This window comes from Misgurnus anguillicaudatus, chromosome 10 (genome assembly GCF_027580225.2).
Source record: "Misgurnus anguillicaudatus chromosome 10, ASM2758022v2, whole genome shotgun sequence".
Lineage (NCBI taxonomy): Eukaryota > Metazoa > Chordata > Actinopteri > Cypriniformes > Cobitidae > Misgurnus > Misgurnus anguillicaudatus.
In genome coordinates, this window is record NC_073346.2 from 34,058,439 (window position 1) to 34,086,160 (window position 27,722).

The following is a 27,722-nucleotide window of genomic DNA, read 5'->3' on the forward strand; positions in this document are numbered from 1 at the left end:
GAGAGCCGTCGTGTAACGATAAAATGTGTTTGTTTAATATAGTAGATTTGATACTATTATTATTTAAATGTATATGTGTATTATTAAGAGAATATAACAAATACTATAATTTGTTGGACATAGAAATACAATTCGAGTATTAAAAAAATAAACATAGCAAGATTTTAATTTGCCAAACTGAAAATGCGTAGAATTCAGACACAGCCTGCAAACGGTTCAAAACTCATCCGTGATTGAAACAGTTAACGTGATTCAGTGGGAGGAGAAAACAGGAAGTGGCCAAACCCTTTAATACCGTCCGATAACACTTACAGTAGACGCACACCTCTGTCCGTGACAGGATCGAAGTGAATGGACATAAAACAGACTGACTGACTGTCTATCATCATCATCTTCAAGCGCGTGTAAGCCTCGCGGCGGTCAAGCAGCATCACAGACCTGACTGATGCGATAAACACTGAGGTGAATTTGTGGCCGTGTCTCAAACCTTGTGTCCCCCCTCTAGATGCCGACCTAATTTAGGGCGTTCCGAGACACCATCAAACTCAAGAATGCAGTTCAGGTAGGTAGCACACTAGGTTTAAGACACATCCTGGGTTTATAAAGCTTGTTGTTTTGAGATTGGTTTGTTCCGCGAGAGTCACAGTGTAACTACTTGTGTGTTATGTTTTTTTTCAGTGTGATTATAATCGCCCTGGTGCGACAGTAACATTGAGGTGTTTGTCAGATTACTTTTGTTTTTATTTACGCGGAAGCTGCGCTGACCTCAATATACAGTGGCTATGTTGAAATGCAAGACCAGTGTACTGCATACTGCGCAGTGTATACTTTATAATGCCTAGTATGAGATGTGAAACAATACGTAGCAATGCGTAGCAAATATATAAATAATCCTAGTGTATAAATACCACACTATAAATAATACACTGTATATAAATAATTAGTATGGCATGTTATGGTATTTCAAATACACTGCAAAAAAATGACTTAATTTTTTTCAGTACAAATATCTACAAATTTTTAAAAATCAAGATGCATTTTCTTGATGAGCAAAATGAGCTAAGAAAGTAAGTCTAGTTATAGACAAAATTAAGCGAATTTGTGCTTTAAACATGCAAAAAATATGTCAATGGGGTAAGAAAAAAAATCTTGAAATAAGTTAACTTTTTCTTAAACACTTAATTAAAGAAAAATTCAAGAACATTTTTCTTATGCTATTGGCAGATTTTTTTTGCTTGTTTTAAGATCAAATTCACTTAAATTTGATATTTTTGTACTTACAGACTTTTTTCTTAGGTAATTTTGCTCATCAAGAAAATGCATCTTGATTTAAGAATTGTTATATATTTGTACTGAAAACAAGACAAATATACTAAGTATGAAAGTTATTTTTTTGCAGTGTATAGCCAACATTTTCAAATTATTGCTGAAATGTTTAACCTGAGTTTTATAGAAATTTGACTGTGTCCTACATGACATAACATATAGACAACAACTGTATTTTATTTTGTCTGTGTTATCTTACAGACTTAAAGATTTTACTTTTTTTAAAATTAATAACATTGAATAGGTATAAGAATAGTTTTTAATAGGTATAAGAATAGGTATTTAATTACTACAGAGTTTAAACTTTAATCATTGTTTTGGGTTTCGGTCATGTGACGTTCACTTCCCTGTGCTAAAACCAAAGTATATGTAAATCATTTCAATGCCGTGTTGAGTCAGAAAGCTCAACTAGATTTACTTTAAGAGGTCTGACTAAGACAAATTCAGTGCTTTAAAACATTGACTTAATAACCTTATTCGTGCTGAATATTTTCAAGTTCACATTTTCAGATTTAGCTGATCTTAAATTTTCAAATGTAACACTTAGTACAGGTTAAACCTGCTGTTTCCTAATGGACAACGACACTGCGGAAGACAATTCTGTCCATTAAACGTCAAACGTGTCTCTGTAATCAATAGTGACCGAAGAGACAGTGGACATTTAGGCCAGTGATGTTTCCCATTGATCTGACAGAGAACACAAATGTGTCACACAAATGGCATGACCAAAATCTCAGTTCTCTCCGCCTCTCTTGTTCTCTTTAAAACCTGTTCTGGTGGGCGGGGCTTTCTAATCTAGCTTTATCCTGGATTATGTTATTATGACTTCTTCCTATTTGGTATTCCGCGGCCGTGCAGGAAGGGAATGTTGACTAGAAGAATCCGTAAAACAGTCAGGTCTAGGTTGGAATCTAATTGTCCGGATTCTCCAGACCAACTTGTTTGTGTCACTGTGCTTAACAAGACAGGTTGAGCAAGTTTTGTGTACACTTGGACCGCAGAAGTGAGATAAGGCGGTGCCTTTCAGCAAAACATTTTAATTGTTACATGGATCTAGTAGCTTTCTGATTATTTTCAAAATGATTAGTTGTTTTGCCTAACTGCATTCAAATCACAGTGTTTTAATTGGTCCTTATCGGTTTTTAGAGCCTCTTTAGAGGCATGGCAGACACCACACCACCCTTTCTAAAGTTTAAGGGCTAAGCAACGAGAGGTCCAGTATGGAGGTCAACACCAGAAAGATCCACTGCAAACTTTGTTTGACCGACTGCCTTGAACCAGAGACAAGCACACTGCACTCATGTAACTGCGTCTTCTGTGTACAGGTGAGAATATTGCCAAATAAGTCTGTGTATGAATACATCAAGAGGTACTTAACCTCTTTTCTGTAAAGCAAGGGAATTGTTGACGATGCTCTGTTTTTTATGCAATGAGAGTAAATGGGGACTGCGGCATTCTGCCAAATATCTCATTTTGTGTTCATCATAAGAGGCAATTTTGTGTAAACTGTCCCTCCTAAAAAGATATAGTTCACTCCAAAATGAAAATAGGCCCATATTTTACTCACCCTGGTGTATATGACCTCCGTCTTTAGTAGCCAAACACAGTGAGGATTATATTAAATAACATCCTGGTTCTTTTCAACTTCACTGGATAGTGCCCCATTTTTAAAGCTCCAAAAAGTGCATCCATCCATGAAAGCTAATAAATTAAGTTATTAAAGGTCCCCTTCTTTCTTTGTTTTTGAAGCTTTGATTGTGTTTACAGTGCGCAATATAACATGTGTTCATGTTTCACGTGAAAAAACGCTGTATTTTTCACACAATTAACTTATATTTATAGCGCTGTTTTCACTGTCCTCAGGGCGGGCTGATGTCTTCCTTGTTCTGTGGGGTTCCTCCTTCGGAGGTGCGTGGCGAGTTCTGATTGTGTGGTTGGTTTGGTGTGTTGTGGTTCGATGGCGGCTTGGCTTGTCGTTGGCTTGGCTCGCGACTGACGTATTCCTGTGGGCGGAGTTTAGTCAAAAAACTGTTCTACATTAAAGTAGGAAGTAGAGGGCTGTAGTCCAAACTGGCCTTTAAAGGTCACAATCTTTCTGATCCCATTTTTTAAACCCTAGTTAGTGTGTATTGCTATAATAGCATAAATAATACCTGTAAAATGCTAACGCTCAAAGTTCACTGCCAGGTGATATATTTTCTTTAACAGAATTCCCCTTTCAAAGCCTACAGCGAACGGCCGGTTTGGACTACAGTCCTCTACTTCCTGCTTTAATGACATCGGTAGAACATTTTTTTGACTAAACTCCGCCCACAGGAATACATCAGTCGCCAGCTAAGCTAACCTGAAGCCAACGGCAAGCTAAGTTGCTATCGAATCACAACACACTAAACAAACTACACAATCAGAACTCGATACGTATTTCTGAAGGAGGGACTTCTTAGAATAAGGAAGACATCAGCCCGTTCTGAGGACAGTGAAAACAGCGCTATACAGATAAGTAAATTGTGTGAAAAATACCGTGTTTTTTTACACATGAAACATGAACACATGTTATATTGCGCACTGTAAAAACAATCAAAGCTTTAAAAACACAGAAAGAACGGGCGCTTTAAATGTCCTCTATGGCGAAGTGAAAGATTTATAAATATTTCAAACTTTGTTTGTTCATGAGAGAGTTAGGTTCAAGTGGAAGGCTGAAATATGTGCTAATTTATTTATTTTGGGGTGAACTGTCCCTTTAAAGTGTCTAATTAACAGTAAATAGTTTGTATTACACTTATTACCGTATATTAGTGCAAACATGTTTATGTAGAAGTTGTTTATTTCTAGTCGTGCTGTAGATTATTAACACAAGGTTCCTGCGAATGGCAGAAATAAACAAAGCACACTAGTGTTAACTCTCAGACCTGGGGGTATTTTCTTTCACATGCTGTTTAAGATTAGCCAGACTGACCTATTCCTCTGAGACTCTTGTGCAGTCGGTTTCATTGCTCACAGCACTAAACTGTTTTTGCTGTTTTGCTGTTTTTTTGTGACACTGGTGGTGCACCACATCTTCGTCTTTAGTGAATCGTCCGTAGGCATTGAAAGTCACAGCTCTGCTTTCTTTGCAGTGTTTACGACAGTATGTCCAGTTGGCCATTCGGGATGGTGCCGGAGGTGCAATTACTTGCCCTGATCCGGCCTGTGAGAACACTGGTACTCTGCTTGACTCTGAGGTACATTTCTCATTATTTCATCCATCTATCAAAAGCTCACTCTGTTCTGCTTTCTCACTTTTTACTGAACACTGCACCAAGATGTGTCCAGTTCTGCAGATCACGCTATGAATATTGACTGTGTAAACACTTCTGTTGACACCCACACACCATAACACTAATAACATCTTTTAGTGTCAAACAACTAGGCGCTTTTTAATTATTGGTGTTTGCTAAGGCATATAGCCATATGTAGGCACCAGAATATCATAGTGAATTAAGGTCTTTGGACTTGCCAATAAGAAAGTTTATTGGCCTGTTTTATATGATCAAACTACCATTATTGCACAGATTTCTGGAAAACTTTGTTCTGATTTCTCAAAGCATTCTGAAATATTTTTCTATAATGTCAACTAAACTGTATAATTGGATGTTGTTCCAGGCAGGTAATTTTCTAAAGCCCTTTTCACACAGAGATTACAGAAAATATACAGAAAAAGCGTGATTTTGGTTATTTCACACGGCTAATAATTTTACTGAATCTTTACGTACATTCACACATGCCGTAAAGACACGTTGACGTATTTAAAGTCCTGCACTTGGACATTTCCGCGGTGTCTGAAATTTGCTTATTATGCATGAATTCTCTCTCGAGAAACCATCCACGTGCATTTTTGTTTATAATAAGATCATAAAGAGCACTATAATCCGATTCACGATTTTACATTTCCTTTTATGTGTAGTTGTGTATTAGTACCTATGATTAGTAGTACGTGTTAACTATATGCAACAGGTACATACACCAAAGTAATTGATGACGCGAGTTATCGTCTCCAAAGTAAATCTCTTTTCTTGGACTACAACAAATACACGGATTGTAGGCAACAATTTACTTCCTGGGATTGGTGATGTAGTAAAGATCGACATTATCATAATTCCTCCCGCTTTTGACTCAGCCTGTAAGTTAACTCCTGTTAGCATTGCATTGTGACCGAATCTTTCAAACATGGTAAGGAGCGTCACATTTCCGGCGGAAGTCAGAGGTATTCAGGCTAATCACAAATGGGTGATTCTCAAGAAATCCAGATTTAGAAGGTGTCCAGCATCAGAATTTTTAAAAAGCCCTTGAAGCCAAATTTTTTTGCACATTTTGCAAGGTCTGAACTTCCTATAACCATTATTTTTAGAGGATTTAAAAAATATTTCCTATAGAATTATTTACATTTTTTAGATTATCATTATCAAAAATTATCATTACCGCAACATGATATTACATTAAATATATGCATTTACAAACTCATGTTTCGGTAATGAGAACTAAAAAGTTGTCTAGGTACTATGACAAACAAAATTTCAACTTTTATCTGGAGAGAAAAAATAAGAACTGCTTACCTGGTAGCCATCTTGAGTGTCACAGTCAATTATGTCCCTTCCAATAAATGTTTTTTTAAAATGTTAGTTCATTGAGGGCTTAAACAATGATTGAAAATTGTTGCGGAGGATGAGAAAATTGGTCTTGGACACATTTATATTCCTTATTATTGTCTCTACATTTACCAATGATCACCAAATACCACATGTTTTTTTACTGTAAATGTTTATAGTATAACATGCACTGAAGCTTTTTATTTTTTACATTTTTTAATTACAAATATTTCCATGTCAAAGAACCCAAATCCAGTCACGGACACGTTGCGGTTATGAAAATTTTCCCCTTAAATGTGGAAAAAACAACAAAATTGGTTTGTATGATGTCATTTGAAATCATGTGCGAAATAGTACATCAATATGTGTTTGTAACTGTATGCTTCTTATTTTGATACTCTTACTTTGCATTTACTTTTTTTATCAAAAAGTTTCATGACACCTCATAAGTCATCCGTTTGTGTTCACACAGAAGAGACTCTGACAATTTAACGGAAATTTTCTGGGATCAAAGTGCTCTGTGAGGTTTTACAGTATGTACAGTACCGGTCAAAAGTTTGGAAACATTTGACTAAAATCTTAATAAAACCGTGAATCTGAAGGTATATGTTTAAATGTTAGAAATTACTTTTGTAGACTTATACCAAACATATTTATTTAAATGAAATTATTTGAAATGACGTAACAGCTAATGTAAAACTCCTTCAATACTGTTTAAATTCATCTTCATATGAGACCTCAAGAAGCTTCTTGATAAAATGTCATGAGCTGGATGTTGCAAATTCTAGGCAAAGGGTGACCACACTGCAGATGATGAAATATAACAGAGGTTTGATTTATTTTGAATGTTTTACGTCACAACATCGATTACATTTGTGTTATGCAGTAGTTTTAATTTTACTTTTATTCCATAACGTAGATAAAATATAAAGAATGAGTAAGTGTTTTCAATCATTTGACCAGTACTGTATGCTACACTATCAGAAAAAAATTGTCAAAATATGTAGGCCTACTACTGGCGCAGTACCCTATCAAAAAGTACAGCTTTGCACCTAAAGAGTTCATATAAGTACCTCAGAGGTACATATTGGTACCAAATGTGTACATCAATGCAAGTGAGATAATTAATCTCAACCTGTTATGGTTCACTTTGCAATAACAATTTCCTGACTCTATAATTCATTTCTCATACGTAATACCATCAAACCTATTTTTTATATGAGTTTTATCTGAGACATTTTGTACAGAACAGATCCGTAGCTGTTGCAACATGACCTGAATTTAAAATTCATTTCCGTGTTTGTACAGATCGCCTCCTTTGCCCCAGGTGATCAGATTGAACTCTATCAGCGCCTCAGATTTGAAAGAGGTACGTGCTTATGCTGCTTATCTATGTTAATTGCTTCCCATAATCCCTTAATGTATTCATTTTTATTACTGTCTCTTTAAATTTTGGGTTTAATATGTATAACAAAAACAAAGTTTTAAAGGGACTCCACTTTTTTTTTTTTTTTTGAAAATATGCTTATTTTCCAGCTCCCCTAGAGTTGATTCCTACCGTTCTGGAAACCACCCAGCCGATCTCCGGAACCGGCGGAAGCACCTCCAGCACAGCTCAGCACAACCCATTGAATCTGATCAGACCACTAGCGTTTCGATATTTTTCCTATTTAAAAGTTGACTTCGGTAATTACATCGTCTACTAAGACCGACGGAAAATTACAAGTTGCGATTTTATAGGCAGATATAGCTAGGATCTATACTCTCATTCTGGAGTAATAATTAATGACTTTGCTGCCATAACATGGCTGCAGGAAGTGCAATGATATTACGCAGCAGCCGAAAATAGTCCCCTTAGTATCTTTCAATAGCAGGGGACTATTTTAGGGCACTAAGTTATATAATTTTGCCCTCCTGAGAGTATAGTTCTAGCCATATCTGCCGAGAAAATGGCAACTTTTAATTTTCTGTCGGCTTAAAGGTGCAGTGTGTAACTTTTAGCGGCATCTAGTGGTGAGGTTGCGAATTGCAACCAACGGCTCAGTCCACTGCCCAACCCTCGCTTTTGAAATGCATAAAGTAGCTACGATAGCCACCACCGGACAAACATTTCATTGTCGGAGTCAACTTAGTAAAAAAGTTTGTCCGTTAAGGGCTTCTGTAGAAACATGGCGGCACAAAATGGCGACTTCCATGTAAGGGGACCCCCGGTGTATGTAGATAAAAACGTCTCGGTCTAAGGTTATAAAAACATAACGGTTTATTTGAAAAGGTCTTTATACACCACTGATAATATAGTTTTGTATATTATTTTGCATTTCTTTCAAGAGATCCTTCTAAAAATTACACACTGCACCTTTAATTTTTTTAAAGTTTTAAATAGGAAAAATATCAAAACTCCTTGGTTATTTTTTAGCGTGATGCCAATGGTCTAATCAGATTCAATGGATTGTGCTAAGCTATGCCAAAAGTGGTACCGCCAGGCCCGGAGATCAGCTGAATGGACTACAAAAGGGTAAAAATCAAATGTTTAACTCTAGGGGAGCTGGAAAATTAGCATTTTTTTTTTTAAAGTGGAGTATCCCTTTAGGACAAGTGTTAAAACATATTAAAAACTGATTTTATGTCCCAAAAACTTAGTGAGCTGCCTACGTGGCAGGATAGTAAGGCTTCGTATTGTATGCTATACGATCATAGCTCATCCAATCAGATTTTTTTGTTTTTGTTTTTAAAACAAACTGCTTTCTATGAGGCATAATCTCATAGTGCAATTGAGAGCACAGCAGCAGCAGAAGTCACAGTCGGTGTTGAGTGTTTGTGTCTGCCAGGTTCCAGTTCAGCGTTTACGTCACACAGTTACACAAGCGCCAGTGAGACAATGAGCTTATTCAGACTGCAGAAGTTGTGGTATTTTCTTCCTCCGCTGACTTAGTCTGCATCTGAACCTCTCGTCTAGACCGTCCGCTGGATTAAAACAAGCTCCGATTTGCCAATATCAGAAAGGCTTTGGAAAAGTGAGCTGGCATTCCCAGAATGCTTCGCTGGCATACTGTTATAGTTCCTCCTGAAAGTGTGAGAAAGTCTGACAGATGTCAGTTAAAAATACCAGCGAGGAAGTGAATTGTGCAAGCAAAATGCTTTGCTACGCATCCTAGAGGAAGTCATCAGGGCTCAAGCTCTTTCATAAATGCTCGACACACTTCTCCAGTGTTTCTCATAAAATGAGATTATTGTACATACACATACGTAATATAAACAGCATCTTTTCTTGAGAGGTTTTGATGAGACTTCATATATTTCAAGATCACTTTGTTGTCTGCAACACTCATTTTCTTGTACTTTTCTTCCCTCCTCAGGAGTTCAGTTAGACCCCAGTAAGGCCTGGTGTCCCATGCTGGACTGCCAGGCTGTGTGCAGTGTCACGCCTGGTACCGAAGGCAAACCAGCGCCCGTCCCCTGCCCCACGTGTCATGCCGTCTTCTGCTGCGGCTGCAGAGGTCTCTGGGATGACGGACACTCCTGCTCCCAGCATCAGCCACTGATGACATCATCAGCGGACAGGTCAGTGTGACCATAACTCTGTTTTCGTTTAAACGGATAGAAATGCAGTATGTGATCAAACCGTGTGTTTTCTCTGCAGTGGATTGGTCAGCACTGACACAGATGCGGCGATTAAACAGTGTCCCATGTGTGGCGTCTACATAGAGCGCAATCAGGGCTGCGCTCAGATGCTGTGCAAGAGTTGCAAGCACACATTCTGCTGGTACTGCTTACAGAATCTGGATGTAGGTATCAACTTGCAGGAATTTTCAAGTGTACCGCCACCAACAATATTAGCATGCTTTTTGGGCATGCACTTGCAAAAGTCTTGCAACATTGCACCCTTTTTCACTTACAGGGTGATATATTCCTGAGACATTACGATAAAGGACCCTGCCGAAACAAGCTGGGACACTCCAGAGCCTCGGTCATGTGGAACAGAACGCAGGTGAGATGGAATTTCAGATAGTTTTGATATCAACATGGTGCTTAACCACTTCTCACTGATATCAACAAGATGTGACTTTGTAATTAGACTGCATAAAAAGTTATTCACCTACTTCTCACTTCATGTCATTTGTGTTTTGCTAATGTCATCAGGTGGTCGGTGTCCTGGTAGGTGTTAGCATCATTGTACTAGTGACATCACCACTGTTGCTCCTGGCATCGCCCTGCATCCTGTGCTGCGTGTGCAAACCCTGCCGTGCCAAGTCTTCCAAAAAGAAGCGGAAAGATAAAAAGCCATCAGATTCCACTGCGTAGTAAACAACATCTGTAGCACCTTCACGTGCCAAACACTAGTTTTGCTAGCCAGGTGCACAAGTGCCTCATTCTCAGTGCCTGCTATTTGGTGGGTTCTGTTCATTTTGCCTTTGGGAAAAGCATGTTGTTTATTGACTAAACAACATCCGCCCTTTCTCCACTAAGCCAAAACATGTTTTTCATTTGTTCTATAGATGATATAAAACATTTATAGATTGTAGCTTTGTTGTTTCCATATAATGCTCCAAACCAAAGGCTGTGATTTCATCTTGTGTACTATACAATGTAAATACTGTATTTATGTTTCTGGGTACTCTCCTGTTTTCATTTTTACATTTGTTGATTTTTTTCTGCACAAGATATTTTATAAAACTTCACTACAATAAATGAAACAGCTCAAACTGAGTAGCTAAAGGTGTTGGATCAGTTTGTCTCTATTTTTTTATTTTTAGAAATACATTTACATAAGCATTGCATAGGCTATTCTTTATTAGGAGTACATTTGTTTGATTTTAATTGTTTAGATCATAACTCTTATCTCATAAGTAATAACATCACAGAAAATCAAAATGTTTAATTTCTAAGATGTTCAAGTTGGTTTGTAACCAGTGTGGTTTAATAAAAAAAAAACTTTTAGGTTTTTATAAAATGGAAGCCTTTCTTACACGTTAAACAGAAAACTAGTTTCATGAATTTTGTAACCTAAACCAGCTGAGAAAATATGCAATCAAGTTCCCTTTTTGAAAATGAACAAATATTTTATTATTAGTCAGTCAGTGTCTATGGGCGGTCGTATTTGTAGGCTGCATACGTCATCAAGCCTACAAATCAAAGTTTATTTTAGTTAACTGAGCATTCACAAGTTACAAGCATATTACAACAATTTTCGATTGACTAAGAATATTAGTCAACTTTATAATTGGAAATATTGTAAAATAAAACACGTCTTGATGACGTAGATGCGCAGATTAATTGCCATCAAAGTACCGCGAGAGCAAGCTGTGCGTATGTGTATGTGCCCTGTCGAATCTCTAGCTATCGCGGTACTTTGATATCAATCTGCGCAGAGACAAGTGTAATTTTCAACGTTTTAGCTATGAGGAAATATGCATATTTTTGCGTGGTATTAGAACATTTCGTTTACAATATCTTTAATTACTTGAAAAAAATAATAGGATTGCGCTGATCATGTTATTAAAATCCTCTTTAATCTGGAACGAGCTCAATAATCACAAATCACACGAGTCTGCCTCTGATGTGTGACACTTTATAAATGAATAAAATAAATAAATAAATATTTACGGGATATGACCTTATGGGATGCCTAGGCATCGTGCACAGAGCGAGAGAGACACCGTGTGGCCAAAGGTGGAATTGCATTTTTTTTGCACACTACAAACAGAACCCCATTTGCAAAGCATGCAATACAATGCTTTAAAGCAGTGCTTCCCAATCCTGGTCCTCGAGGCCCCCCTCCCAGAAAGTTTTAGATGTTTCCTTATTAAAAACACCTGATTAAACTTATCAGCCTCCTTCCAAAAGGTAAACATGTCTCCCGAACAAGCTGATGTGTTAAAAAAGGAGACATCTAAAACTTTCTAGGAGGGGGGCCTCGAGGACCAGGATTGGGAAACAATGCTTTAAAGTACGAGTTAAAATTTAAACTGTATAAATATGCTATGATATCATCATGTGTTACATCACGGTACTATTTTACTGTGACATTCCTTTATTATAAAGAAAAAAGTACCGTAAAATACAGCAATTGTACTATAAAAGCCACATAAGTAGTTAACTATTCAGTGGATACCCAATGAATCTCAGGAACCAGCATTATAACTCCAGTTTAAATATGATATGCACATGTACTCTGAAATTAAATGAAGTTTAGAGGAGATGTTAAAAGAAAGAAAGTCATATAAAAGTAATTACTTACCTTCTTTTTAGTGCAGATGGTTTTGAAAAGCATTTTTTTTGTTTCTTGTATAGCCACTTATTCAGCAGAACTGATACACTACCAAAGCTCCTCAGAGCAGATTACTACACAGTGAAAACATCTTGACTACACACTCGACTGTGAAGAGGACAAAAAGAGAAGGACAAACTCATTCAAACACACATATGCAAGATGCTCACACAGCTGTCCAATCTCTCACATGATTACAGTGATCAGATGGGGTTGAAACTGTGAAGTTCACAAAAACAAGGCACATAAGGCACATAAATAAATAAATGTAAATTTATCAATTGAATTCAAGGATTTTTATCTTCTGGAAGGTAATGAGTGTAATTGACTTCCCAGTAGGCTACTTTAGAAAGCACAAATAATCTTAACCTTCACAAAACTCTCAGCTGACTGCTCTTATGAAATTGACATCATCATGACATGACAACACCATGCAAGTCGCTCCTACACACATTTTGTTTGTCACTTGTCATTTGATTAAATTGGTTGCTATGACTAAAATGTAGTTGCCTGGTTTTCTTTGTTTGCCATTTTGTGTGGAGGACACGTAAAGCTATTTGTATGTTGATTGTATCCTTTGGATTATTTACATAATCTGGAAAAATACTATACTGTTTTGGTGTAAGCACACAGGACACTTTATTTTTATTGTTCTTATACTTTTTTACTTTGATAATTGCTAAACTCCTACGTGAGAGTGTGAACTTGGTGACAAAGTTCACAGAGACAAAATAGACAGACCTGTTCATTGTAGGCTACATAAATACCATAAATGATTGTGCAAAAGTGTTTTGCTGAATGCTTTAGGGGATATACAGTGTTTTGTGTCTTCTAGTATGTGTATTGTGCAGAACGAGCTCAATTGCATTATTTTGACATCTTTCGTTGTACAATGTCTTGGTGTAGTTGTTAGATGCGGCTTCAACATTATAGAACCAATGAAATAACATTTGTGCTTTTTATTTATTAATATGAGGTGATCAAACTAAACGTTTTTGCTTTCAAATTGTATTTAACATTAACATAACATTATGTATATTAAATCCATTGTTTTTATGCGTTTAAAACTGATATTGTTTTTGTTATTTGTTTTTTAAGGTTTCGAGGCCCGTGCGTTCGTGCATATTCACTATTATTAATGTGCAGTGCGACAAGAATAAGATGAGTTACATATTTGCATGATTAACAACTTCCGAAAAAAACAAAAACAAAAACAAACAATGAAATGGACACAAATATCAGTGCATTTATGTAACGTGCACATACGGTATACGACGCTCTTTCTTTCCAAACGCGAGCTTTCCGTGACGTCACATCATACTACCTGCCCTTCAGCCCATTCGCCAACCAGCAGCCTGAGATTGGCCAATGGCCAGATAGCGTGAGCTCTGCTCACCGAATACTCGGCGCCGATTGGCTCGGTCTGAGCAGAGGAGGCGGGACGCGGCGGTCTACAAATTGCAAGACGATCCGCATCCTCATTATCATAAATTATTCAGCATCATCCAGCTGCATCTCACTCAGGTTGAGTGCACACATGTGCAAGATATTATCTTTAATTTTATTTATAACTATTGATAATGAGGCATCATTTTAACTAGGAACAGAGGAACGAAAAGGATTTTTTTACAAGGAAACTTTTTATATTCAATAATAACACGAAGGACCGTTTTGGATTACCTGCCCACCCTCCTTTTAAGAATTTTCAGCTTTTGTTGAAGACTTTTTGAATGCGTATTGTTTAATATTTAAATTAATATTCAATATGTGGACCTTTCTTGGCATAGCGAGTTTTACATACATCTATAAAAAATGTGACGCGTTTGTGAATTCAGCGCCGAGAGATCTGTTCGTGGCCGCAGTTGTGTGCGTGGCCGTGGGTCTCATCATTACGTGTTTCGGGTTCCGCGCACAGGGGCATAAAGTGTCACATTTATTTCAGTTTCCTCTTCAAATTTTTACAACCATCCCTCTGACACTTTTCTCTAAATTGAACACAAACAGCTCGAATCGCACTTCAAAGAAGGTGAGTTTTTATCTTTCTGTATTCTTAACTTTTCTATTTTGTTAGAAAATCATTTAATTTCTAGTTTGGTAGTCTATTATTAGTTATGTGAATTCACAGTTGCCTATATCAATACAGTCATTTATATAACTATTACTGCCTGTGAAAATAATAATTAATGATATAATAAAGTGAAATTTATAATAGACTTTGTTCTTGCTTTGTTCCTAACATTCTTTTCAACTAGAGAGATGTAAAACCAAAGAGATCTACCCACTGTCAGTGTGCTCAAACAGAGGATCCAGACATCATTATAGTTGGTGCTGGCGTGCTGGGGGCGGCCATGGCGACGGTTCTGGCCCGAGACGGCCGGAGGGTCACAGTGGTGGAGAGGGACATGCGAGAACCGGACCGGATAGTGGGGGAACTTCTGCAGCCAGGAGGATGCAAAGCACTTAAACAGCTTGGGCTGGAGGGTATGAAAAACCGGTTTATTATTACACAACCTGATCTGACATCTGTTACATAATGCATGATGGTTCAATAAAAATGGACAATAAATAAATATTTTGTTTATGGCTGAATTATGGAGTCCTTCCTTGGCACCTCGCAGGACAATGATCCAGCCCTGATTGTTATTTTCACAAATCTGTTATTATTAAACGGACGACATGGGTCCTTTAAATGTCTCTCTAGTCTCTAGTAAATATTTCTGTCTTTTCTCAGATACTGTTGAAGGTCTGGATGCTCATGTGGTATATGGTTATGTAATACATGACCTGGAGAGCAGGACAGAAGTGGAGATCTCATATCCACAAGAGGAGAACAACATTCAAGGTGGACGGGCCTTTCATCATGGTCGCTTCATCATGGGACTGCGCCGTGCTGCCCTCGCTGAGCCCAAGTAAATTCCTGAATTAATTTGTTATTTTTACATACAGTTTCATTATCATTTCTGCATTTAGCAAATGCTTTAATGTAACCATAACCATTTTCTACTATGGAAATAATACACAATAGCCAGAAATTCTCAGATAAGCATTACATATTGTGAAGAGGCTTCAGAAGATCTTCAATATTTTGGTGACTGATGGTCAACTATCATGTTTTATTTGAATAGTGTGAAGTTTGTGGAGGGAACAGTGACTAGCTTGGAAGAAGAGGAGGGTTGTGTGACAGGAATTCAGTATCGAGAGAAAGATTCGGGAATTACAAAGGTAAAAAAGGGAACATTCATATTTAAAACATTAAAGGTGCACTGTGTAATTTTTAGTAGGATATTTTGACATAAATGCAATATAATATAACTATATTATTAGTGGTGTATAAAGACCTATACATAATTAACTGTATTGTTTTTTTTTTACCTTAGAATGAAACGTTTTTCTCTACATACACTTCGGTTCCCCTATACATGGAATTCGATATTTTGCGCCGCCATGTTTCTACAGTAGCCCTCTTGAGGCCCTGTCCCAAATGGCGCACTTCATGTGCACTTTCGTTAAATTGCGCGTGCTCGCTTAGTCTACAAGTCCGTAGGGTGTCCCATCGGTAATTTTTATGCTCCGAAGTGTGCTCATCACCCCTTTGCACGCTTGATGCGCTCTTTGGTGAAGCCCACACTGCAGCAGGCTTTGCGCACTTTACCAACCCAGAAGTCTTTGCGAAAGAGCAATCAGACGATGGAAGGGAGGAGTTCACACTAATGGGCAACTTCTCTTCCTACGATTTCGGTGCGTCCTTGTGGACTCGCATCAAGGGTCACTAAGGTCTGCACTACATGATGTCATCAAAGTGTGGACTCTGAGGAAGTCCATAAGTCTGAAGTGTGCCATTTGGGACAAGGCCATAGAGCACATATTGTCACTATGGGAGCATCCCAATCCAGAGTCTGGATCCTTTTAAGGCCACAAACTATGAAAGCAAGGCTCGATATTTGAAGGCCTCTAAAGGCCACGAAGCGAACTGAAATGAGACGGTCTAGCCTACGAGGGGAGTTGCGTCATTTGCTGTTCCGCCCACTCCGCGTGTCAGCAGGACACAACAGCTTAGATCAGATATGAAGCCAGATATTATTTTAGATTTATTTAAGAAAATATAACACATTGATGCAGATTAAACTATGAAACCGTATGTAAAATTCACCAACCTTAGAAATATATAAAAGCAGTGGCGGCTTGTGACTGCTCATCCGAGGGGCGCAAATTCAAATAAGTGTCTTATCTAGCGAAACGATTGTCATTTTTGACAAGAAAAATAACAAATATACACTTTTAAAGCACAACTTCTCGTCTAGATCCGGTCGTGATGCGCCAGTGACCCCACGCAATACGTCATGACGTCAAGAGGTCACAGAAGACGAAAGTGAAACTCCGCCCCAGTGTTTACAAGTGTGTTGAAAGAGGACCGTTCCTACGTTGTTGTGTGTCAACTGATACTAATTAATGTCTTTGTGTCAGTTTATTGTTTACAATGGTCCGCAAATGTGCGTTTCATATATGTAACACATGACCTCCCTACGTCACTACGCATTTACGTTAGGTCGCGCTGGACCGGACCTAGACGAAAAGATGTGGTTTAAAAGAGCATATTTTTTATTTTTCTTGTCAAAAATGACAATCGTTTCGCTAGATAAGTCACCGATAAGTCTCAAAAAAAGAAGTCACCGGCGTCCACTGTACAAAAGCAAAACGCAACACGCACAATATTGCAGCAATAATATTAATTCACATAACTAAAAACATAATTTATAATAGTAAAACAGTCACAAGGACCTTTAATTTGAAAAATACACACTTTTATTTAGCTACAGTTTTGAATGTTTATTTCAAAATACCCAGACGTCACGGGCGCGCATTGAATCTTAGGAAAGCCAAGGCTGCAAAAGGATACATCTATGGATCCTTGATTTCAGGGGGAATAAGGCCACATTTGAAGACTTGTATGTGAAGGAGCCTTCGAATTGGGACAGCCTTTGTTGTGGCTCGGTGACATAATTTGCCTTCAAATACGCCCCTGAATTGGCCTGCACCCAATGTTGTCTCAGACGATGACATTTGTCCTGTGGCGGCTACCGTAGCTTCTCTAGCGTTCTGAAAAGGAGGAGTGAGCTGTGGAGTCGTTGGTTGCAATTCACAGTCTCACCACTAGATGCCGCTAAAATCTACACAGTGGACCTTTAAATCTAGTCGTGTGTTCATAGATTATTTGCAAAATGTTTATCTGAGATATCAATTTTTATTTGGGATGTCTAACAGGAGATCTACGCTCCTCTGACCATAGTGGCCGACGGATGTTTCTCCAAGTTCCGTAAAAATCTGATCTGTGGGAAAGCTAAAGTGTCCTCTCATTTTGTTGGAATCGTAATGAAGGTAAATATAAAGCCAACGCGTGTATATTTGTTATAGGTTTATCTGTAAAAAGTATTTTCATGAGGTTTCACTATATTCCCTCGCAGAATGCTCCTCAGTTCAAACCCAACCATGCAGAACTGGTTCTTGCTAACCCAAGTCCAGTTCTGATCTATCAGATCTCGTCCAATGAAACTCGAGTTCTGGTGGACATCAGAGGAGAGATGCCCCAAAACCTGATGCAGTACATGGCCGACAAAATCTACCCTCAACTGCCAGGTATCTGACCAATTCACGTAAACAAAAAGAATCATGTTATCCCTCATGAATTGTTTAAGTTTGTTTAACGCAATTACACCAAAAAACCTTTATTAAAAACAAAATTCTAACAAAAATGTCTGTTTATTGTGTGAAGATCATATAAAGGAGCCTTTTATGTCGGCACTGCAGAATGATCGCTTGAGAACGATGCCTGCAAGCTTCCTACCACCATCACCAGTCAATAAACCAGGTAGGCCATAGAAATATTACATAAAGTGAAATATAAATATGACATAATATAAATAATTTGGTGTAACAACATAGCATACCTCCACTAGGGGTTTTGCTTCTGGGGGACGCGTACAACATGAGACATCCATTGACCGGTGGTGGCATGAGCGTTGTGCTGAATGACGTCCGTATCTGGAAGGAACTGCTGAAGAACATCTCAGACCTGTATGACAACAGTACTGTGCTCCAGGTAATAACTTACACCTAAATGTCTGACAAACAATCACATAATGTTGGGTTTACTCTTTTATGTAGAGAAATCCATTTATTTCAATAAACATTTATGCAGTAAACACATACGTCTGATTCAAGTATTTCTATGTAACCTGATGGATGTAAGAAATAAAACGATGACTGTTATGTTTTTTCTGTCAGGCTAAGAAGAAATTTCACTGGGAAAGGAAATCATCTCACTCATTTGTGGTGAACGTTTTGGCTCAGGCTCTGTATGAACTGTTCGCAGCAACTGACAGTAAGTCAAAACAACTCGCATTCACTTAATATGAATCATTTTCCATCTACTTACATTTTTATGCTAACACACATTCATGACATTTCATGGCACCATATGGAATTTATTATCTGTACTGTAATTATTTTCCAGCTCTTCTAGAGTTAAACATTTGATTCTTACCGTTTTGGAATCCATTCAGCTGATCTCCGGGTCTGGCGCTAGCACTTTTAGCATAGCTTAGCACAATCCATTGAATCTGATTAGACCATTAGCATCGCCCTCAAAAATAACCAAAGAGTTTTGATATTTTTCCTGTTTAAAACTTGACTCTTCTGTCTACCATCATGTACTAAGACCGACAGAAAATTAAAAGTTGTGATTTTCTATGCCAATATGGCTAGGAACTATACTCTCATTCTGGTGTAATAATGCAGCCACGGCAGCAAAGTTCTTGATTATTATGCCAGAATGAGAGTATGGTCCTACCTATATCAGGACTAGGGGTGGTAGCGCCAGACCCGGAGATCAAAGCGGTAAGTATCAAATGTTTAACTCTAGAGGAACTGGAAAATAAGCATATTTTCAAAAAAAAAGTGGAGTGTCCCTTTAAGATAACATACTGTACTGTACTGTACGGTTCAGATAATATACTGGGGTCCAGAAGTTTCCCAATTGTATTTATTTTCTAGTTTAATAAAACATTTTCTATTACAAATTATATAGTCATCATGACTTGCAACATTCAAATATTTAGCTTGTCTTAAAACAATCGGTTTAGTTGCACGTTAAAGGTGCGGTAGAATGTAAAACTGTATTTACGCAGGCATAGATGAATAATAAGAGGTGTGTACATGGTGATGAAATATCATAAGCCTCAAACATGATTGTTTCCTCCTTATGTAAACCTTGTGCGTGTAAAAGACACCTGGAAAACAGACCAATTTCAACATAACACTGACTGTGACATTACAATCGAGATGTACGCCCCAACAATAAATTACACATGTAATGTTGTTACAATGCTAAAAACAAAGTTGTGACTGCTGCATTAGCGCTATATCCTATATGCTGCCGTTTAGGCTGAAGTTCAACCATATTTTCCGGACTATAAGTCACACTTTTTTCATAATTTCTGAAACTTATATAGTCAGGTGCGACTTATACGTCAAAATTATTTCATATGAACCAAGAGAAATCATTACTGTTTGCAGCCGTGAGAGTCCGCTATGTGCTGCTCCTGTATTTATGTAATTTAATGAATTCAGTGATGCGGACTTCGGGACCTTTTTGAACTTGATTTGGTTAGTCATGTTAATTTAGGCTATTCAGCCTCCCAGGTATGTTCTGTATGCTATTGTGTAACGTGTAAATAACTGTTTATGTTACTTTAACATGTAAGGACATCTATTCAGCATGCTGTTCTGTGTGCTGTTGTTTAGTTGAATAACTCGCCTTTCCAGATTAAATGCCTGTCTGCGGCTTGGATTTTGTGAAATCCTCTTTTAAAAAAATGCAATGTTTAGTATAGTGCGACTTATATGTTTTTCCCCTTCAAAACGCATTTTTGACTGATGCAACTTATAGTCCATAAAATAAATGTTTGCAGGTCTATACTGGAAAAAAACCACAAACTTACTGCTCAAAAAACGTCCATTAACAAACTCCAAACAATTGATTGTTCCTAAAAATCAGTCTTTGTCTCTTTGCACAAACACAGAGCTACTGTAAGGAGCTGCTCTGTGAAACAGCCAATCAGATCAGAGCTCAACATTATTATTCATGACCCTTTCAAATAAAGTAATAATAGACCATTTCATTCTAAAGGCAAATCCTAGGGTTGTAAATGGACACCTCTGGATCATTTTTGCACTTAATAAAGCCACATACCTTCTATGTAAAACAATATTATTTCAATGCATTCTTTGGCACCTTTAAATGACCGAAACCCAAGATTTTTTATGTGTTGTCAGCCAGATTTCACAACTCTCTCACCTGTTTATTTTTAGATTCACTACATCAGTTGAGAAATGCCTGTTTCCATTATTTCAAGCTTGGTGGAGAGTGTGTCAATGGACCGATTGGTCTCCTGTCAGTGTAAGTATTTTACAACCCCCCCCCCCCATCAGGGTGGTCCTGAAGCCCACCCGTTTCTGTCTATATCTAGAAAACACAGTCACAAAATAATAAATAATCTTTTGTTCCCTCAGATTGACACCGAAGCCCTTGACTCTGATTGGTCACTTCTTTGCTGTGGCCCTGTATGCCGTTTACTTCAACTTTAAGTCTGAATCCTGGCTTACAAAACCTCGGGCTGTCTTTAAAAGTGTGGCTGTCCTATACAGAGCCTGCGCTGTGATGTTTCCCCTCATTTACTCTGAATTACAGTACCTGGTTTACTAGAAGAAATGAACTCTCTGTTAATTTGACTTTGTCCTAAATTGTAAAAAAAAAAATGTTGAGCGCATCTGCAAAGTGATGGCTACGTCCAAGTGCTTTCCGAGTTATTTCGGGTAAAGAGGAATGCCTGTTTAAAAAAGAAAAAACCTCAGATGAGCAAAGTGTAAAATATGAAATGGTTGTTTGCCATCTATGACTTTTTCTATTATCATCACATATAATATTTATACAGAGACCCTGACTTTTTTTCTCATACACTGCTGATGATGTTATGAGATTTGCCTTATTCTTACATTTGAATGAGAAAATATCCTCTATTTTATTACAAATTTGTTTTCAAACCACTAAGCTGCTGAAATTGTATAATGTTGTATATATTTAATAATCGATGTGGCTGTATGACTGACATTTGGCACTTGTTTATTTTTATAGGCATTTATTTCTGTAGGCTACTATTTTAGATTTCATTGTAGCCTTATTCATATCAATATCTTGTACAATTGTAACATATGAAACTCGTAAATGTGGCCTTTCATAATCATTTGAATGTATTTAAAGTCCATGTAAAGTCTGATATTAAACGTGTTCTCAGTTTATCACACCACAGAAAAAATTTGATACTTACATCACAGCCAAATTTTAATGATTAAAAAACCGGCACGTAAATAAAAATAAGTTATCAAAAACTAAACAGGCAGGACTTTTTGCTCTAAAATGCTAGCGGCGTGTCCGCTGGCGGCGCTTAAACCACGCCCACTCGCGAGAAGCTCCACAGTACTACATAGCTTACAGTCTTTAACGTGTTTCAGCAATGCATTTCTAACATTTATAATGTGTTTAGAAACAATTCTCCGAATCTGAAATGACTTTACACAGACTTTAAAACAGATCATTTTGATTTTAGACGTTTTCTTGTGAGAAACGGACGGCAAGTCAATTTGTAGTGGAGTTACATTAAAAGTGCAATTTATGTTTCTCTTTTTCTTTGAAATGTGTTAAACCTGTTCAATTTTGATTTATCAACGTAGACGAACTTTAAGTTGACGAAATAACAATTTAGTTTGTTATGGTTATTCAGAATTGTAAACCATGAGTTTTTGTGCAGACAGTGCATGAAGCAAGTTATTTTCTTATTACATTTCACGAAACTATTTTGAAAGACTGTAACCAAAACGTGTATTATCACATTTGTAAACCTGTTTTACAAGCTTTGTATTTGGATACTTTAATAATTGGATAAAGGCTTCCTGTATCACTATCGACACTTTTGCCATTTACACTTGTCCACAAGATGGCGCGCTTTGCTCAGCAGGATGAATGAAGCGTATACTCTGACCATGTTTTATAAAAAACAATAAAAGTTTAAGTAAAAAATTAACAGTCTTTAGCATTAACAGACATGGCACACTACTACTACAGCTGACACTAGCAAAACTTTTAAAATATATTCAAAAACACAAAATCCTAATAAACAAATCCATCATAAGATTTCATATATCAACATTCTTACCTGACGCATTTAGATCTAAATATTCTCTGCCAGGTTTCTCTATATCTGGTTCATGAAGGACTGATATCTCTCCAGATCTCACCACCAGACCCATGATGCCCTGGAGCTCTCAGTTATGGGCAATATCTGCCAGGAGAAGTATGGCCATGAGAAAGGAAAGGCCAGCATCTCCTCAAATGTCATTCTTGGATCTACTTTCAGTGGAGAGACGAATGCAGACACACACCTCCAAAGATTCACTGGATTCACAACAGTCTGGATATCTGCCCAACATCATGTGTTATCATTGTGTAAACATGCACAGCATCCAAAAGTCCGAGTTAATGGCTTATCTTTAAAAGTGGTTGTCATGGCAACCTTGGATAGCATCATCTCAGCAGCATCCTCACAATCTGTGACAGCTGTCAATCATTTTCAAAAGTAAAAGCAGAAAATCTGACTTTGTTTTTAACTTTAACAAGCAAGGACGGACATGTTTGTAATTGCAAAAAGAGAAGAATGATAATAAATTCAGTGTTTATATTATGTAAATACAAGTAAACTACAATATTTACCATAGTTTATCATTTTACTATAGTTATTACTACATAATACTGGAGTTTCAGAGCTCTATTCTGGTTAACACAAGTTTCATAATACATGTAATATATTATGAAAAGTTGAGTGTAGTCCTATTAATGTTGACAAACAACTGCTATCTATCAATAATGTTTGTAAAATCTATTTTTCATTCAATTCAGTAAGACACCATATACAGAGTCATATTTATCCATAATAGAGTCTAATATTAAATTATATATAGAGAGTTTCCCGGACAGGGTTTAAATTAATCCAGGACTAGGCCTCAGTTATTTTAGGACATGAAAATGTTTTTTACAAACAAACCTTACAAAAACCTTTACTGGTGTGCAAAAACAAAAGCACTGATATATGTTATAATATATCAGTACAAGATGTTTTGAAATTAAAGTAGCTCAAACATGCATTTTAGTATGGGACTAAGATAAGCCCTGTCCGGGAAACCACCCTATAGTGTATTCTAATGCAAATAAAACTTTGCAATAGCAGCAAAATACAATAAAAACATTTTTCGACATAATACTAACCCTTAAATGTTGGTGAAGCCCCTATTCATTTGTGTATTAGATGACGAAGAACATCAAACAACAGGAAAAAATAACAACACTCAATATTGTCCCAGATTACAACAATTTATTCATTTTTATTGTTCTTTATACATCACTGTTACATTATATTCAGGTAAAGTAGAAGGTTTGCGCTTCTCGTCTGCTGGCGTAGAGGAACGTAAAGCGTTCCTCTGTTACTGCGCGCAATCGGTCCACCCACCGAAAATAAACAAAAGACCAGACAAAAACGCTAGGACATGTAAGAAGAGACTGTCCCGCTGGAGTCCGTCGCTTTCGACCCTGTGCTCGACCGCTGAGACGCCCGTCAAGGGCACCTGCTCTCTACAGTAGCAGCAAGCTCTTTATAAACAATTCATTACTCTAAAATCTAAAGAGACAAATAAACAAAAATAGATATCTACTATACTGCTACTGCAATAGAGGCTGAGAAACCTGGCTTTAAACTAGATTATTAAAGTGCAAGAAGCAACCCACCAATCCACACACTGTATATTTGTTATATATATATATTTATATTTATATATAGGAACAAAATCTACTATTTTAACATTAATTTACAGGGTAATATACATTGTATTAGTAACAGCTGAGATATCAGCACAAAAAAAGATCACTGTCACACTTAACAGCAATATATATATATATATATATATATATATATATATATATATATATATATATATATATATATATATATATATATATATATATATATATATATATATATATATATATATATATATATATATCATATATAATCATATACATAAATATAGAATTGTCATTATATTAATGAAAAACAATAAACAACGTCTCCGGCTTTTCAAATGATACCCAGAAAAGCGATTAATTTGTCAAGACGTATGAGGTCTCTTCGAAAAAGAAACGGGGGAAACAAAAGTGCCCCGTGTGGATTATTTGAGGTCACAGAACAGGAATTTGCATATTCCACAAATCTATTGCGACACATTTTTGCCTACGAACAGTTAAAAGTCGACCCTCTCGAAGCGAAGGGGTTGTTAGCCACACTCACACGTAGACCCACTGAACAGAACGTTACGACTATGGGATTACCGATAATGTGCTTCGACGTGGTGTGCTATGCTAGTGAACGACAGAAAGACTACGAATTCACGACACTTGAATAATTCGCCTCAAAAAAGAAACTACCGATGCATTTCCGTTTTCCTTCTTCCTTACGGAAGATCCGTCTGCATCCTCGTTCGTAAAATGCATAATCTTCCTCCGAGAGCAAGGGAATGTGTGTACATTTATTTGCTTTTTTTCTCGTGTTAGTGAAATCCTACCGGCTAACATCAGCTCTCGAACATCCACCCGGCACATTGGCTCAGGTAAACTGGACTATGGCAGTTCTCCGGCAGCCCAAACCCGTGCCATCCAATATCTCCGCATCCTCCTGTTGGTTAGCGACGCTGGACACGGCTTGAACAAAACACACACATACTAAACAGCACATAGAAGAGCTCTGTATTAAATGCGGGAGTAACATACGACAAGCGCGGTAACGGTAGTGTCTGTTACGGGCTGCTGTGATGTGTGTTAGGTTTGGGATCTGCCTGTCGTCCGTTTCCTCTCTTTCTCTCTCCCGTTTTAAAGATGTTTCCCCGCGGGCGTCTACTCGAATGACCAGATCTCAATGTCCTGCACAAAGAAATCCTCTTTCATGGACAGCATGGGATTCCCGAAGGTTTTGCATGAATGACTTCTCCCGTGATAGAGATCTCCGTCCAACCACAGCCCAAATTCACCACTAAAAAATACAACACAAGAAAACTGTCACATAACGTCGTTATTTTATTTATTTCTTAGTATCACAACAGGCATTGGCATAAACTGACATCTACTCTTTATTTTATTTTAAGTTTAACTAATCTCACTGTAGGTAATTCAACATGTCGATGGAGCAAACTAGTTTCAGGTAGCTAAACTGTGCACGTGTTTATACAAATAATGACATGCATAGCAATGACCATGAACAATGTCATGACATGATGATAGATGACTGCATTGTGAGGTTATGGCTGCGGGTCACTGTTACTGACCTTCCTCCACCGAAAGCTAAAGAGTCCATGTCTCCTTTAATGAAGAACAGATTATCACCTGTCCACTTGTACACCTGACAGTGCAGAACACAGCATGTTACAACAAAAACAAAATCTTATTTCTAAAACCAAAGTCATCCATCACTCACATACAGCAAAACAAATCCACAAAACAAACCTCAAACTCAGGATAGAAGGTGAAGAGGAAAGTCTCTCCGGTGCCGTAAAAACCTTCACTGACTTTAAAGGGTTCTGATGCCAACGCCCCAAATATCTACAACAGCAAAGAGAGAAAAGATCAGATTGAGTATTAATAAACAACTGACACCTTCACATGATGTTTGGATTTTTTAAAGTGACACAAGTTAAAGTTTAATAAAAGCAAGTTTGTCATTGTACTTTTTTATTGTTGCTGTGTTTTCATTAAAAATAACAATAATGAATCACAAGCTAAGCTTTCTATTAACTCCGCCAACATTTAAAAAAAAAATTGCCAGTCACGCCAGCATTTTTTTTATGATTTTCACAAAAGTTTAATGCCTTACAGAATGTTTTTTTTTAAATATATAAACATACAATATCAAATGAAAGAACAGACCATCTGCTTCAAAAAACGTTTCATGCTATCTTAATTTGTTCTCTTTTTATCACCTATCAAATATGGGTAGGTTTCTTCAAAAACACCCAATTTTGAGCAAAAAGCTGAGATAATTCAATTTTTGCGAGAGACTTTTGATAGAGATCAGATGCAGAGCGATCATTAAAACATACACGGAGTTCTTTCTCTTGCACGTGACGCGCTACTTATGGGTTGTGTACATTGCGGAAGTGCGCCACCCGGTGGATAATAGCGCTATTGGGGAAAACCGGAAATTCTCGTCATTGGCAGGGAAGCGTTTTCTCTTAATTGACGAGTTATCTCGTCAATGGCGGGGGAAAAGTTAAAGTGACAAGTTTTTAAAGTTTAATAAAAGCAACTTTGTCATTATACTTTTTTATTGTTATTGTGTTTTCACTAAAAATAATAATAATAATGAACCACAAACTAAGCTTTTCTATTAACTCTTTCCCTGCCAGCATTTTTAAAAAAGTTCCAGCGCCAGCATATTTTATGATTTTCACAAAAGCTTAATGCCTTCCAGAATGCTTTTTTCTTTTAATAAACATACAATATATTAAATGAAAGAATAGACCCTCTGCTTAAAAAACCCCCCTCAAAAACATTTCATGCTATCTTAATTTGTTCTCATTTTATCACCTCTCAAAAATGGAAAGGTTTATTCAAAAATACCAAACTTTGAGAAAAAACTAAGATAATTGCATTTTTGTAAAGGACTTTTGTTAGAGATTGATCAGATTAACTGGACTGTTTTCTGGATCAGTAGATGCTTTAATGTTTTATAAGTTGGGTAAGAGCGCCACTTAGTGGATAATAGCGGAAATGTGGATTGCCGTAAAAACTTGTCATTGGCAGGGAAGTGTTTTCTCATAATTGACGAGTTAAAGGAAAACAACACAGTTTTTCAATATTAAAATATGTTATTACCTTAACTAAGAATTGTTGATACATCCCTCATCATCTGTGTGCGTGCACGTAAGCGCTGGAGCGTGCTGCGACGCTTTGATAGCATTGAATGAATGGGGCTAGGCTAAATGCTAACACATTCACGAAGCGCTGTACAAAGATCAAGTACACACACTGAAAAAACATAGTTACGTATTAATTGTCTAAGTTGAGGTAAGAACATAGTAAAACATTGAAAAATTGTGGTGTTTTCCTTTAAAGGAACATTTTTTATATAAACATACAATATATTAAATGAAAATTTGTATTCTTTTTATCTCCTCTCAAATATGGGTAGGTTTCTTCAACAATAACAAATTTTGAGATAATTGCATTTTGGTAAAGGACTTTTGTTAGAGATCAGATTCAGAGCGATAGTCAAAACTGTTTTTACTGTTTTCTGGATTTTATAAGTTGGGTAAGAGTGCCACCTGGTGGATAATAGCGTAAATATTCGGCT

At 37.1% G+C, this 27,722-nt stretch overlaps 3 protein-coding genes across 7 annotated transcripts in view; 2 read left to right on the forward strand and 1 right to left on the reverse strand.

Moving 5' to 3' along the window:
- Nucleotides 1-2,487: 2,487 nt before the first annotated feature.
- On the forward strand, nt 2,488-10,658 carry rnf144b (ring finger protein 144B). Its single transcript, XM_055211079.2, is given in 8 exon segments — nt 2,488-2,524; nt 2,527-2,651; nt 4,443-4,547; nt 7,260-7,320; nt 9,308-9,512; nt 9,592-9,736; nt 9,850-9,939; nt 10,092-10,658. Coding segments are annotated over 8 exon segments (930 nt in total). The 3' UTR covers nt 10,254-10,658.
- Nucleotides 10,659-13,700: 3,042 nt separating this feature from the next.
- Nucleotides 13,701-22,230, forward strand: sqlea (squalene epoxidase a). The gene is made up of 11 exons (XM_055211339.2): nt 13,701-14,245; nt 14,472-14,700; nt 14,951-15,128; nt 15,345-15,441; nt 17,482-17,595; nt 17,682-17,853; nt 17,990-18,085; nt 18,174-18,316; nt 18,502-18,598; nt 20,587-20,674; nt 20,788-22,230. Exons 1-11 carry the CDS (start codon nt 13,985-13,987, stop codon nt 20,978-20,980), a joined length of 1,668 nt encoding a protein of 555 aa, XP_055067314.2. The 5' UTR covers nt 13,701-13,984; the 3' UTR covers nt 20,981-22,230.
- A 1,447-nt stretch (nt 22,231-23,677) lies between these two features.
- oxr1a (oxidation resistance 1a) overlaps nt 23,678-27,722 on the reverse strand; it is a 236,468-nt gene continuing 232,423 nt past the window's right edge. For all 5 annotated transcript variants that reach the window (XM_073872432.1, XM_073872433.1, XM_073872431.1 and 2 more), the window contains 3 exons: nt 25,877-25,969; nt 25,699-25,772; nt 23,678-25,406 (listed from right to left, as the gene is read on the reverse strand). In XM_073872432.1, coding sequence (XP_073728533.1) covers nt 25,271-25,406; nt 25,699-25,772; nt 25,877-25,969 — 303 coding nt within the window. In that variant the 3' untranslated portion in view covers nt 23,678-25,270. The remainder of the gene's footprint in view (nt 25,407-25,698; nt 25,773-25,876; nt 25,970-27,722) is intronic.

Bases quoted from the DNA above. Each gene is read 5' to 3' on its own strand.
- sqlea (XM_055211339.2), top strand. From the start codon at position 13,985: ATGTGGACCTTTCTTGGCATAGCGAGTTTTACATACATCTATAAAAAA. The intron at 14,246-14,471 runs GTGAGTTTTTAT...CTTTTCAACTAG, and splicing joins CGAATCGCACTTCAAAGAAG to AGAGATGTAAAACCAAAGAG. The intron at 20,675-20,787 runs GTAAGTATTTTA...TTGTTCCCTCAG, and splicing joins CCGATTGGTCTCCTGTCAGT to ATTGACACCGAAGCCCTTGA.